The 15,644-nt window shown below is 30.8% G+C and overlaps 1 protein-coding gene across 7 annotated transcripts in view; it reads left to right on the plus strand.

The window, feature by feature from the left end:
• LOC141446634 (calmodulin) overlaps positions 1-13,636 on the plus strand; it is a 139,164-nt gene extending 125,528 nt beyond the window's left edge. For 6 of the 7 annotated variants that reach the window (XM_074113264.1, XM_074113249.1, XM_074113257.1 and 3 more), the window contains 3 exons: positions 1,916-2,158; positions 3,561-3,601; positions 13,269-13,636. In XM_074113264.1, coding sequence (XP_073969365.1) covers positions 1,916-2,158; positions 3,561-3,601; positions 13,269-13,277 — 293 coding nt within the window. In that variant the 3' untranslated portion in view covers positions 13,278-13,636. The remainder of the gene's footprint in view (positions 1-1,915; positions 2,159-3,560; positions 3,602-13,268) is intronic. The other variant, XM_074113283.1, reaches the window with a different exon arrangement.
• The last annotated feature ends 2,008 nt before the right edge of the window (positions 13,637-15,644 follow it).

The following is a 15,644-nucleotide window of genomic DNA, read 5'->3' on the forward strand; positions in this document are numbered from 1 at the left end:
TAGTTCTTTTTATATATATATATATATATATATATTTATATATATATCTTTTGAGATGAAAATCAATATAGTCATTGTTTAAAATTCCTGAATACAAATATTGCACTTCAATGGCGCACAAGTTATCAAAATTATATTAAGTCTAATTTTAATGGATTCAGTATAATTTGCTTGCAAAGAATTTCCAAAGATGCAGGTACCCTAATAGGCCATCCCAACCCAATAGTTCGTTGCGCACCCATTTGCGCTTATTGTAAATTCTTCAGTTCTCTTGTCTGATACTTAATAATGAGAGAATTATACTTGCTGACCTCAGGTTGGCACGAACTGATTTGTGTCTTGCACTTCTAGAAAAATGCTGTATAGTTGGATTCGTTTAAGTATGCTTTTTTAAAAGGAAATTTATAATTTTTTACTCGATAACTTCAACCCTAATAGAATTACTGTTGATTCGGTAGACAATTTACTACCATCTATTATATCATTTTGTGTTTTTAACTCTTGTTGAATTTTGTATGAAGCTTCAATTAGGTGGTATTCATTTAATGTGGCATTTAAAAAGAAATCGTTAAAAATTTATTTCTCTCCAACTTGTGAACTTTCTCATGCAACTTTTAATTGAGAGCAACATCAATAGCTAACTTTTGAAAATTAATTTGGGTCCTTTTCCGTTAGCCGGGCGCAAGCGAAAAACAGTATTGGGAAAAACTGTTTTCTTTACAATTCATTAATATTTGTTTATAGTTGAACTTGTTTTGCTTACTATCAATTAATATTTGTTTATAGTTGAACGTTTTCGACTTTTTTCCGTTGACTTGGCTTGCGTTTGGTTCACAATTGGCGACATTTGCGCCCGGCTAACGGAAAAGTACCCTCACTGTACTGTTGTGACATCTATCCTTCATTTGTTGCTTTTATTCAGGTTGGCAATGGGGTGACCTGAGTTTTAATCTGTAATTATTATTATCCATCTAAGGAAATATTTTATTATTCTGAGGTAAGGCAAGGTTTATCTGGTTTTTGGTATCGTTGGATTGTACTCTTATAAAGATTCAGGCAAAAAGTACCATCCGCGCGGAGGAACTAATTCATTTTAAGGGGCATGTAGTTAATATTGTTCAGGCAATCTTTTTTTGCAGTCTCTCTCTTCCGGCTATCGGATCACATTCATTCGTATCTTGAATTGCATGTTCTGTAGCCGGCACTCTTTCATCAGATTGTAGGAAAGTAGTTGGGCAAGTGTGTTTTTTTTTACCGAAGCAATGATACCATCAGTTTCTCCAAAGCACTCTTTTACAGTATCTTGAATGAAAATTATTCGCAGCTTCCCTCCGAACGCAAAGGCAGTTCGTCATCTGTTTGTTGAGGTTCGTCCAATCATCGCTGATATGCAATGAATTTTGAATCGGTCATTTAAAATACAAAAAATTACCTTTCCAGTCCAACTGGCTTTCCTTAGATTTTCTCTCCCTAGCCTAGGGCCTCTACAACCCAATGCTCTCTCTATATCTTGTGCGTCCTTTAGCCTGTAGGCTAAATTTCCAATTTCCTTATTCTTTTCTTTTTCCTCGTAAAACAAAAATTTTTCTTCGGTATCATAGATCGTTGCTGAGAATCCTACCCAAGCCATTCTTGTTGCCACCTACCTCTGCCAGTGAGAATACCCTAAAAGAGCTATGCTTTTATTGTTACAATATTACGAGACATTTCATCTCTTTTCCATTTAGCGAAGGCGTGTCGTCAAAATTTCGATTTTGTAGAAAATTGCTAGGCCGGAGGTGTGGAATCTCTTGTGTTTAAGGAGGCTTTTTAAATTTTGAATAAACCTTGATAATTGAGCATGCAAAAAGGACATGTTCAAACTTTTTTATTTAACTTCGTAAAATATTATTTTAACACTTTTACAATAATTTAGGCAATGGTACCATTGATTTCCCGGAATTCCTCACCATGATGGCTAGAAAGATGAAAGATACAGACAGTGAAGAAGAAATCCGAGAAGCTTTCCGAGTATTTGATAAAGATGGAAACGGTTTTATATCGGCAGCCGAATTACGACACGTGATGACTAACCTTGGTGAGAAGTTAACTGATGAAGAAGTGGATGAGATGATCCGTGAGGCTGACATCGACGGTGATGGCCAAGTCAACTACGAGGGTGAGTCGTCTTTATTTTATTTATTTTTCTTTTTTAACTTAAAATAATAGTTTTATTTTTATTTTTTTGTACTTCAATTTAAATCTAATAAAAAGGGCACACATATCCATCTATCTTATATTAGGAATGTATACATTTTAGTTGTAATTTTTTTGTGTACTTTTTTTTTAAAAAAGCATTGATTAATGCAGGGTACTTTTTTTTATTCTAGTCAAATAGATTTTTTTTGTTTTTGGAATGAGCACAAGGAACATAAGTTACAATATACTAAGACTACATAGAACATAATAATTTTGCATCTAATATTTTAATTGAACAAATACAGAAACGTAACTACAAACTACACAGTACAACACGATTTTTATTATTTATTTATTTATTTTTTTTACCCAAATTGTAATTTTTATTAAATGAACTCAGTGGCGTGTCCCGAATTTTGAACCGAGGCAAATGTACAATAAAATACTTCACTAACTTATCTCTTACATAGTTTCAAGTAAAAGTTGTACCTTGCCCGCGTTTAAAACTGTGTACGGCCAAATAGATTGGCAATGTTGATCTTCCACTCAAATAAATGTTCGGTCAAGTCTTTCTTGATAGTTCAATAAAAGACAATATGTCTTAAGAGCCAGAGATGATATAAAAAAAAAAAGTTCTCAAATGCATGAATTTTAAATCCTTAAATTTGGGAAGTGTTCCCCCCCAAATCCTGCAGTCAGTTGTTGTTAAATTTGCCCTCCAATAAAAGCGAACAGATATCACAAATAGCTAGGCTACACTCTTTCGCTTGCACTCTTCAGAACAGTTAATGTCGTACTTCGTGTAGTTTTAAGATTGTATAATAATAATATAATACCCCAGCCATTCTTTCTAAGCCTTTAAATTTTCTTTTCATTGGATGATTTGTGAACATATCTGCCGAGTATAATGTGGCGCTGCACGTCAGTATTTAGAAGACAAAGAAAGATTATAATCAAAACATCTGGAGGTTAGTTTAAAATTGTGAACTTTTCGGGATTAAATTTATAATAATTCCAAACGTATTAAATAAAATATATGAAATTTAGGTAAGCAGCGTATGCATGCCTTGCATTTAAGGAGAATACGCCACTGAGACTTATCTCTTTATGCAAATCGAATTCTTCTTCCTTTTTTGTTAATTATTATTATATTAACATGATTTTTTTTTTTTAAAAAAAACTGATATGAATTTTTAATAAATTTTGTTACATATAAGATTTCTATTTCTTGTCTTTTTTTGGGAATTTTAATTAATTTTTTTTTCTTTTCATTGAAATTCGCTTTTCTTAAAAATTTAGCAAAAACAATACCTAAAATACTTTTCTTTTGTCGATAGTTTCTGTATTTTATTATCATGACACCATGCTGTCTCTCCTTGCAGATTTCCATACTATTGCTCGAATAGTTTTCAACCGATGCTCGGTCAGTGAGACACGTATGCTTTAAAAAAAGGAATGTCATGTTAGTTGTGTTTGTTGAACAACCAACACCGATTAGTTCACCAAAATAAAAAAAAATAAAAAAAAAAAAAAATTACAATCTCTTAGGGCATGTACTTTCTTCTAACCCTCGTTTTTGTTTTTTTAAAAATAAAATAAAATCGTATTATTTCACATAAAACAAAAAAAAAACCTGGTTTTTTTATTGTTTTTAAAATTGAAAATTTTTGTTTTCATTGTGTTAGTGCCACACAAACTCACTTATTTTGTTGGAAGTTTTAGTTTACATCTTGTCCCCTGTCCATAGAAATGTGCATACCTGCTTAAAATTAGCGCACCTCTTTAATTTTACAACCTAAAGGTATTTTTTTATGTCAATTTGAAGGTATATCACTAAATTAGTTATAATTTAAAGGCAAATAAAGAGTGTTTATTTTAGACTCACTAATCCATTTCTATAACCTATCTTTCCCATAGAATTTCCCCCAGTACATACCAACTTGAAAAACCAAAACAAACCGGTACATTTAAAATGACTATTTTTCAAAAAAAAAAAAACTAATCATCATATATCTATTTATTGCAATGAAGCGTATCCATTTTTCACTATAGAGTATCATTCACTGATGCAATAGTTTTGTGTTTTGCGAGTGGCCATATTTGATTAGTATAATTACAGGTGTATAAAATCACAAAGCACAAAGAAATGTATATACAAAAATTATAAAAATCGCCCAAATCAACATCTCAAGCAAATATAAATTTGCTAGCGCTTATAATTTTTATTCATTTATTTCTTTAAAAATGGTTTCACAAATTGTTAAAAGTGTTTTAGATTCCACACTATTTCATATTTTTGTATCGATTTTTTATTAATTCCATTCTACATCACTTGCCTTTAAATTAATAAGCAGTATATTAAAACATTTTACTCCAGTTTCTGATGTAAACAAAATTTTCTATTTGAAAAATAGAATGGTCGCTAATTTTATTTAGGAATGAATACATACGTGTAATTTCGTTACATACATATTTTTTCAGTGGTGATAGTAAGACATTTATTGCCAATTCTTTGTCACAGTGTTTACTGATTTTTGTTAAAAATAAATAAATAAAAATAAGGAATATTGTAAAAAATGCTTCCATTTTTTTTTTTTTATATTCCATCAATTTTATGTTACTTTTGAAAAAATATATATAAATAATATAAAAAATAGGACTCAATGTACATAAATTTAGTAATTTGTAGAGAAGGGTGGTGTGTTTTAGTAGTTAATGGGAGAGAAGAGTTTGTGTGGTGTATTCCCAGTAGAGAACCAAGTCTCGTTCAAGAGGTCTCGCATGATCAGAAAGAGTAGCATCATCGATCATAGCATGTTACCACCCGCCCCACTGTCACCAGACTTCAGAAACCAGAATGAGATCTCCCTCCCCATTAGTACCCTAACCAACCCCCTTTTTTTAATCCAACAAACACAGCCATTCATTTTCTCTGACGGCGTAATGTTATAATTTTTTTTTCTACTTACTATTTTATCCATATTTTTAATCAAATTTCAATTTTATCTTTCATATCTCTTATATATATTGGTATCTTTTAAATATCTTATAGGTGTATTTTTTATTTTAAATGATACAAGATTGTTGTTGATTTTTAATCTCTTATATTTATATTTCATAATTATTATTTTTTTAAAATATTAATTAAAACTTATTACAATATTTCAATAATTAGGTGAGGCGACAATTTTATTAATTTATTTTTTTATGATCAAGCAGGCACTCTTTGTTGAAAAGAAGTGGAGTCAAACTGTAAAAATAAAAACAAATCTTGACTTTAGAAATAATTGACATTCTAAACCTCATTTTGTTAAATATAATCAATGTTTTGTTGTTTTGATCAATATTTTATTTATTTATTTATTTTCTAGTTTAAAGCGCGTCAGCATTTGAGGTTATTGGCGCTCGGAGCTTTTTTCAGTTCACTGCCGGCCTCGGGTCAGTGTACTCTCGTTACAGACAACACTGTCCATCACCGGACAATGAGCTGTAAGAAGCTCCTAAGAGAAAAAATAATCTAAGGGCCAGGCAACTGGATTCGAACCCGGGATCTCCGCATTAGAAACCAGTATCGGCTAACCCACTTGCTTGAATATAACTATTGCTTTGTATCAGATTTTATTACTCTACTGAATTTACGGAAATTTAAAATATGAATGACTTAAGCACTAATATTTTAACCAATTTTTCAAAAAGAAAAATGAAAAAATCAAAACAATAGAAAAAAAATGTACACATATATGTATAATTAAGTATTTGTGTACCAATTTATTTTTTTGAAAAATGTGAGCAAATTTGCGTATAATACGAGAAGATTAGTTGTCCTTTTAAAGAAGCATTTTGGAGGATCCAAGTATTTTGGGGATAGCGCGTCCCCCAGATTTTTTTTTTTTCTGAAAGACCTAGTAAATTCTCCGCAGATTCAGGACTACAATTTGAAATCAAGTGGCAAAAAGACTCTAAATTAAAAGTGTTAAGTGAACTCTTGTTAACCACCTTTTACGCCATTATCTGCTTTTCTTCTTATTCGGTTCCCCTGTTGGTTTCTCACTTGTTTTTTTTTTTTGAAGGGAACACTCAGGGCCGGATTTAGATGAAAAGAGGCCCTAGGCTATTCCACTTATGAGGCCCTTTCATCTCCCATTTTTAGGATTGTAAATTACATGAGAGATAATAAAATACATCACCACTGTGATATATATCAATAAGTTAAATGAAACATGTTGTTATTGGTACTGTTTTTAGAATAGTGTAATTTTAATTTTGCTAACAATTTGAATGTAGGCCCCTCTTGATCTTTAGGCCCTAGGCTGAAGCCTAGTTAGCCTATAGGAAAATCCGGCCCTGGGAACACTGACACACTAACGAGTGAGTCCTCAGCCTCCTTAATATAATAAAAAAAAAAACCCTACTTTTTACTAATAGTTTAAATGAAGGTTAGTTAACGGGTGAAAAACTGGTTTATTCGAGCAGATTCCTGGGGATACACTTAATCACAAAACATATCCAAAGCCTTCATATTTTAGTTGCATTTCTATAGAAATACCTATTATTTGGGAATGGATGTCACCTGATCAGACCTGTTGCTTGCTTAGGAAATAGGCTTTGTCTATTCCCGTAATCCCCCATGTATTCCTCTGGACAATAAGAAGGCAGGCGTGGTTCACAAATCCACGAGAACGACGTAAGAAGATCTTATCTGATTGGTGCCACAATGGCAGGTTGAAGTTTGAAGCCTGAAGTGCCGGTGGCAACAGAAAGCTTGTCTTTTTGGCCGCTCCACATCCGGGTATACTCATGAAGCAAGACGACCTTCTGCGGATGTCCTTTCTTATATTGTAAAAATTCCAGATTAGGCATGAAGGAAGTAGAGATATACTTTATACTTTCAATAAGCTGAAATAAAAGCATTGTCAAGAATAAAAAAGTCCAAAACTATGGCCGAGCGCATGTGTATTCGTCATTAAAATAGAAAACAAGTTCGTTAATTGTCCGACTGGATTTGTCCGAAAATCGAAAATTAGATGTCTCTTCGCTGAAAGCATTTTACAGTTTTTATTTGGTATACTAATATAATTTTATTTACATTTTCCACCTGTTTTCAATTTCATCATTATTTATTAAAGTATCTCACATCACCTATGTTATTTCTTTTTTGAACGATTTTCTGGTTTCAAGAAAATTTCTCAGTAGTTTTGAAAAATGCAATAACAGAGAAAAATCGAGTTTCACTCTAGATTGTGTTTTACTTCACCTAGTTTGTGTTTTAGAGTTGATATGCACTGGAATACACTCGTAATGTACCTAGCCGATAATACAAGAGTTGGATACACATTAAGAATACATCTCGCCACACAGATTTCATTTACTATTATCCTCAATACTTACTCGTAGAAAGTTTATTATCTGATTTATATGTGTTCTCAGATACTTAAAAAGAGTACCGAATTTTCAGGGTAGATCTTCTGAAGGGAAGTGATACTGTGAATGTAGGGAACGCTGCCGGTCTCGGGTAAGAAGAAATAGGGTATGGAGAGATGGTTGGCCATTGGAAAAGGGCACCCTCTAGGAAGTGGTTGAGAGTTACGGCGTAGTTTGATTTGTTGGTTCCAGAAAGGAAGAAAAACTGATTTGTTTTTCAAAAAATGGTTGAAATGGATTAATATAAGGGAATGCTGCTGTTCTATGCGGCAGAATTCCGCCACTGTGTGAAAGAGGGTGCCTGAAGTAGGTAATTCATGAAACAGAAACATTAGCACTGTTCAGGTGTGGAAATGGAAGAATAGAATTTGATATGATTATCTTTCTAGACACTCACTAGAGTTGGGTACCTGACGGACCCTCTTATAGTTATGTTGGAGGATGGCTCTTGTAGAGGAGGGGTTGTGATATTCTCTCTCTCGAGGAAGTGGATATTCTCAACTACCAACTGCTCGCCCTTCCTGGAACTTCTTTGAAGGGAAAACTGCTTTTGAATTAGCATCTGTCCAGTTTCTTTTAATTTGTGGTAGTGATGGGCTCAGTAGATCTAGTAGTTCGTAAAAGCAGTTGCCTCTTTAATAAAGAATCAAAACAAAAAACTATTGATTGAGGGAATGCCGGATGTAACACCTCTGCATTAGTAAAATACAATTCCACGGCAACTAATTAATAGTAGAAATACGAGGGTCGTTTGAAAAGTCCGTGCAAAGTCAGAGAGATAGCACCACTGGCGCGTATCGAGGTTATGTTTAGTTAGTAGCATCTCTTGGAAGAACACACACCAAGTTTCAGCCAGATCGGTCTAATTCTTTGTGTTTGGCATTCGTTTGAATCGAGGAAGTCGAGTGATTTTCAAAAAATGGACGAAAAAGAATTTCGTGTGTTGATTAAACACTACTTTATGAAAGGCAAAACGCCTGAGGAGACTAAAGAGAAGCTTGATAAACATTATGGTGACTCTGCACCTTCGATTAGAACAGTTTATAATGGTTTCAAAATTTTCGGAGTGGCCATATGGGCACAAGTGACGCTGAACGTTCTGGACGCCCTGTTGAGGTTACTACTCCAGAAATCATTGATAAAATCCATGATATGGTGATGGATGACAGAAGAGTGAAGGTGCGTGAGATTGCTAGTGCTGTGGGCATCTTGAATGAACGGGTACATAATATTTTGCATCAACATTTGGACATGACAAAGCTATCCGCAAGATGGGTGCCGCGATTGCTCACGCTTGACCAAAAACGAAATCGTGTGAAGTGTTGCAAGGACGGTTTGCAGCTGTTCTAGAAGAATCCTTAGGACTTTAAGCGTCGTTTCGTCACTGTGGATGAAACATGGATACATCACTACACTCCTGAGACCAAAGAACAATCTAAACAATGGGTTACCCAAGGGGGAATCTGCGCCAAAAAAGGCGAAGACCGTTCCTTCGGCCGGAAAGATTATGGCGACTGTCTTTTGGGATTCGCAAGGAATAATCCTCATCGACTATCTGGAAAAGGGTAAAACTATTACAGGTGCATATTATTCATCGTTATTGGACCGTTTGAAAACCTTGCTGCAAGAAAAACGCCCACTATTGGCCCACAAAAAAGTCCTTTTCCATCACGACAACGTACCAGCTCACACCTCAGCAGTTGTGGTCGCAAAATTAATGGAAATAGGGTTCCAACTCGTTTCACATCCCCCCTATTCTCCAGACTTGGCTCCCTCGGACTACTATTTGTTCCCCAATATGAAGAAATGGCTGGCGGGAAAAAGATTTTATTCAAACGAGGAGGTGATTGCAGAAACGAATGGCTATTTTTCAGACTTGGACAAATCCTATTATTCGGAAGGGATCAACAAACTAGAGCAGCGTTGGACGAAGTGTATAAGCCTAAAAGGAGACTATGTTGAAAAATAAAAAAGGTTTACCCCAAAAAATTAAGTAGTTTTTATTTTTGCACGGACTTTTCAAACGACCCTCGTATTGTGTAAAAATATATTTTCTAAACTTTTGAAAAAGAAAATTTTAAATTTTGTAATCAACTGAAATTTTTTTTAACATATAGTGTGTCAGACGTAATTAAATGTAAAAAATTTGGTGGGAAAAAAGTTACCTAACACTGCTAATGTTATTGCCTATTGTGGAAGGAATTTTTCTGATAGCTTCATTTAAATACTTTAAGCAAATCCGATGGTGGAGTTTTAAGTTATTTGACGAATATAGAAGAATTAGTTGGAAATTTTTTTGCTCAGAAGAATAACGTGAAGCTCTTTCGAATATCTGAAAATTCATGTCCCATACTGATGATGATCGGGCGATAAGGGTCCAGAGAAATTACAGATAAAGTATATGGGAATTTGGAGAGGCACAGAAGAATGTTTCCAGATTAAAAGCTTTATAAGAAGGATCAGGCAGGAAAAGATGCCTGAGAATTTTGATTTTGTCGGGCAGTCATTTAGTCAAGATTAGTGTGACGGTCAATCCGAAGGTCTAAGGGATGGGATAAGGAAACTGAAGGAATAGTGTATTATTATTACCTTACATCGGTGCCCCTATTTTGCCAATATTAGGTTTTGTTTTTCGGGAGATTTGTCTCTTTAAAGAAATGGAAGCCTTAGAAATTTGGGCACCTTATACAGACAGCATTGCATTCAAGATGGAAGGCTGCTTTTTTTTTTTCTTTTTTTTGGAGGTTCGCCTTTTAAAAGAGTCTATATTTCTTAGAGATTTGAAGATAAGGAAAATTTTAGAGCATTACTTTCATAACTGCCATCCTTGAGCGATCCATTAATTTTTATTACTAGCTGCTTCTGCTGTTACTCCGATAATGTGACAGAAGATTTCGCTGGTAATCAAAGAGAACTGGCATAGAAAAACGACACAGTTGTTGTGAAAGGCTTTCCAGTATGCACCAACCAATGATCACGGAACTGCTTAAACTATTATAATTCATCATTTAGGCGCCACGGTAGCCAATCGGTTAAAGGCGAGGCCCGCAAAGCTAAGGTGCATTATGGTACTGGGTTCGATTCCCGGTCTCTAGGCCTTGGATTTTACTTAATGGTTAATTTACAGTAAAGTATGTTTGCTAGTCGCCTCCGTCCACGGCACCTAATTGGTAGTTGGACGTAAAGCCAGCCTGAATATTATAATTATCGATTTCATGAAATATTTGTTAAATTATGAGTGCAGTGAAGTCGGAATAAATTTTTCTATCAGTCGCACTTTTTGCATTTTAGTAACTTAATTTTATTTTTGTTTTTTTTATCCCTATATTAATTCATCCTACATTTTGTAGCCCAAAGATTTCTTAGGCTTCTTTGTGTCATACATTTCCTTAAAATAATATAGCTTCATCCTCGATTGTAATATAAAAAGTGAAATTAATAGAACCACTTGTTTATCTCCCCTTCCTCCATTAACCTCCTTGGTATCTTTGTTAACAAGATATTGTGAATTTAATGTTTTATTATCTGTAATTTGAAATCGGTGATGGTGTAAAAAAAAACAAATTTTATTTCAATGAAAGAAATTAAAAAAATACTTGGATTTGATTATTTTCTATATAAGCACTATTTAATATTGTCTCTCACCCACAGCACAGTTTGGCCAGAAAGCGTTCAAACTCTTCGATCAATCTCTAATATGATATGAAACAATTCCTTACTTTTTATTGCCCTCTATTTCAAATAAATATTTAATTTTAATTAAATATTTTATGGGTGTTGTATAGTAATTATTTATTTCTTTAATATTATTTTTATGAATAACTCGACATGACAAAGAAACTTTTTAAAGCTCACATACAACTTTGCACATTTTGGGTTTATAATTAATTATATCGAATACAATGATATATATAATATATTATTTTTAATTTATGACACATACTTAAAATATAAATCGTGCCAAAATAATTTTTTTTTTAAAATTACATTTTTTTGACCAATTTCTTCTTTAATAAAATTTAAAAAAATATATATATGCATGCCCTTTTATTTCCGCATTATTTGCATGAATAATCACACTTGTAGGCAAAATGGTAGGGTTTTTTTTATTATTATTTTTATTCATTATTATTGTTATTACTATTATTATAATTGAAATATTTGAAAGAAATATGTATGTTTAATAGCAAAATAATTATTTAAAGAAATAAAGCCATTTTAAAGTTTTTTTCTGCGAACTTTGATTATTATTATTTTTCTGAAACTATGAAATTGATTTTTATTGAAGCTTCTTGGAAGATTGGTCAGTTGAAAACATTGTTTTATTAACTTTAAGAGTGATATCATTGTAACAACAAGATTGTATGTAAATAATTTAACAACAAACAAATCTGAGCGGTAAAATCATCATCATCATTGGACCAGAAAAAAACTTATTTCTTTGCGATTACTAAAGCGGGGCAAGCTGAGCCCATTGTTAGGGTGTAAATTATATTTTGTGTGGCAATAAAGATTCAGAAATCACGTAAAGTCGAACGGGAACGAATTCATGATCAGAGAATGCAACACCCTTACTTCTTTTCTCTAATTGCAATGTCGCAATCAATAGAAATGCTGAACTCTCTCACAATTTCATTGATCAATTCTCCTCTTAATACATTTTCTCTATTTTAAGGATATTCTCTCGTTAGAATTCACAATCTTTTAGAAGTCATATTCCAAAATACCTGAAGACATATTTTATATAGTTTGCCATATTAGAAAAATAAGCCTTTTTTTTAATGTATTTTTTTAAAGCCATTTTCAGTTCCTCAGTACTGATTTCATTTCTGAATTTATGTGTTTCGTTGAGCTATTTAATAATTGATAGTTTTTTTGGCTAAATATTTATCAATTTCTTTTTTTTTTAAAGAACACATCATCAGCTGTCACTTGATGAAGTTTTGCTCTTGTCCCTATAGTTTTAGCAGATCTGGATATTGGATATTTTTTGCGACTTGCCTTCAGATGTGTTTCACTCACTAATGGTATTGGAAAGAAATCTCTGATTCTTTGATTCAAATTATCCAAAAGTCACAGACCATCAAAGTTTGTTTTGCCTTGGTTCTAGTTAGAGTTTTTCAACAAACCCGACAATCGTTTATATCTGTTAGATTGCAAGGAAATATTTTAATGTGTCTTCCATGTTATGAGTAAAAATACCTACCAAAATGAATCTTAAGATGTTAAGAGTGGGCAAAACCGTAAAATGCATTATTTTGTTGTTTACTTAAATTGTACACACTTGATGATGATTAAAAAATTTGCCTAAAAATAAAAAGTAAAGTAACCTTTTTCAACTGACCTCTCTTTACCTCTCCTCAAAGCTCCAAAAAGTTTATTTTATTAATAATGAATCGTTCTATAAGAACTGAATAAAAATTATATTTGCGTTTTTTTTAAATTTTTTTCGGGACAAAATCGCACACAAATTTTATTCTTTTATTGTATTGGATTTTTATTTTATTCTGTTTAATTCAGCGTTTGGGAATGGAAAAAACAGTCTACATTCAAAATTTTGCCCATTTAAAATTCAAAAAAACAAGTTATACTTCACCTAAAAACTAATCTTTACAAAAATAAATGTCAAGCCAGAATTAATTTTTGTATTATAATAAATTTTGTTTCAGAATTTGTAACCATGATGACATCGAAGTGAATTGTTGCAACGTGTTGAGAAAAATGCGAAATGCATTAACTGCTTTTCTTGTGGGAAAACCTCTCGATCTGGCAAATTGAGCCTAAAAAAAAAATAATATAAAAAAAGTTTAAAAAAAAAATAAAAATTAATTAAATAAAAAAAAAAAAACAACCACAAATTGACATTCTCTCAGTGGGCTTTGATGTTTTCAGTGGTATCAATATTAAGTGAATGCAACGTTCTAACATATAATATAAATAAATTAATAAAAAATTTAAAAAAATATCTGTGTAAATTTTTGTAAAAAAGGAAAAAAAAAAAAAACAAAAACAAAAAAAAAACAAAAAAAATTAGAAATATTGTTATAATTATTATATATGTGTTATTTATATTCTTAATTTATACATATATATAAAAAAACAGACATTTCTTTGTTTGTTGAATATTATAATTTTGTAGATCCAAGCAAAAAGTGAAAACAAACCTATTTTTCTCCTATAAGTAAAGAATATAAAGGCAAATTTCACATAAACAAATATTTTTATCCATATTTGACAAAAATAATCTATAAAACAAATTATTAGTATATCATATAAATAAAAAGAAAATTCACTTTTTTTAGTAAATGTAACTTTTTGTTTAGGAAAACCTCTTTTCACATTCCCAAGAAAACCCTGACAGATTTATAATTTTTTTTTTTCCTGTATTTTTATTTTCTTTGTTTTTATTAATTTTACTTTGTTAATTTTTTTTTTTTTAATTAAATTTATAAGTTAAAAGACATTAAATATTTTGTAAATTTAAGTTTTTTCTTTTTTAAATTTCTTTTATTTTCTTGTAAAAAAATATCCTCTTCCTTATACAAAAAAAAAAAAAAATTATTATTTTTCCTTCTCTTTTAAAAATTTTTTCACACACACTGTTTATTGTAATCTTCTTAAACATTTCAAAAGAATAGTTCATAAAAAAAGGTATAACCTATTCTCCCCTTAGGTGTTGTTTGTAGTTGTCTTCTTAATTACTTTTATTTTGAAAAAATATATATATTTATCCCTTAAAATTTTGCCATCCCAGCAATTGAAAAATAAATAGGTAAACGGTTGATTATATTGTACAAAATTAATATATTTGTGATTTTTATCATTATTTTTTAACTTGGATTTTTTATTATCATTTTCTTTTTTTTCTAGTTTAATATAATATATTGTGTATTATAGAGCATACAGACTTATTTATTCACTTTAATAAAAATAAATTCATAAATTTGAATCAGTAAAAAATAAATAAATAAATAAATAAAACTAAGTATAACCATGTATTCATCAATATAGTTATATATAAAATAATTGCAAAAAATTTCAAAAAATATGATTACACACAAAATAAATAAAAATAAGAAACAAAAATGTTCACTCCAAGTAGAGAATTAAAAAAGAAATTTAAAAAATCCAGAAACATTTATTAAGGTGAAACTATAAATACTTATATATGTCTTCTTGAAAATATAAAATAAACTAAAAATAAAAAATAATTAAAATACAAAACTTTATATATATATACACGTATATATAAAAAAATATATTTAATCTCGGTGTTGTATTTTATAAAGAAAAAAAAATCGTTTACTCCTATATATATATAAAAAAATTTTTTTTTTTAAAGGTGTAAAAAATAACCACTTTTTTCATTTTTCCACATAAATAGAATTCTGTGCCTCTTTCTACCCCACCCTAAAATAAACTCAAAAATAGTATTGTAACTTGTATTATATATTGTGTATGCTCTTTTTGTTATAGGGTAAAATGTATAATTTATTTAATTATTTTTTTATTTAAAAAAAAGAGAATGAGGGAAGTTGTATCCATCACTAGAAATGTCCATGGACCTCCTTTTATTATTATTATTATTATTATTTTAAATTTAAGGCGCGTCATCAACTAAATTATTATTATTTATGTACATTTCTCCTTCTTATACTTAATTTTCTCCGTTTATTTTTTTGTTTGGTATTTCATTTTATTTGATTTATTAACTGATAAATCCTTATACTTGCGTTTTTTTGTTCTTTTTCTTTCTTTTTAATAGTTTTTAATTAGATAAATGGTGGGTATGGTTGAATGTTTAATAATATTGGGCATGAATGGACTTAAGTTATTATTATTATTTTTTTAATAAATAGTTAAAAAATAGCTAAACTAAAACAAAAAACGTATTATTAATTTATTAAATTTTGTCCATTAATTCTTCTACATTTTGGATCTGCTCCTTGTATAAATATTATACACAGACATTAATACTGCTCTCCCTTCCAGTATTGTTTTTTTTAATTTTTTTTAAAAAAATGTTTCTTGTACTGATTAAAAAA

The sequence above is a fragment of the Rhodnius prolixus genome, unplaced genomic scaffold, assembly GCF_049639745.1.
Source record: "Rhodnius prolixus isolate KJV_2025 unplaced genomic scaffold, Rpr scaffold_1, whole genome shotgun sequence".
NCBI lineage: Eukaryota > Metazoa > Arthropoda > Insecta > Hemiptera > Reduviidae > Rhodnius > Rhodnius prolixus.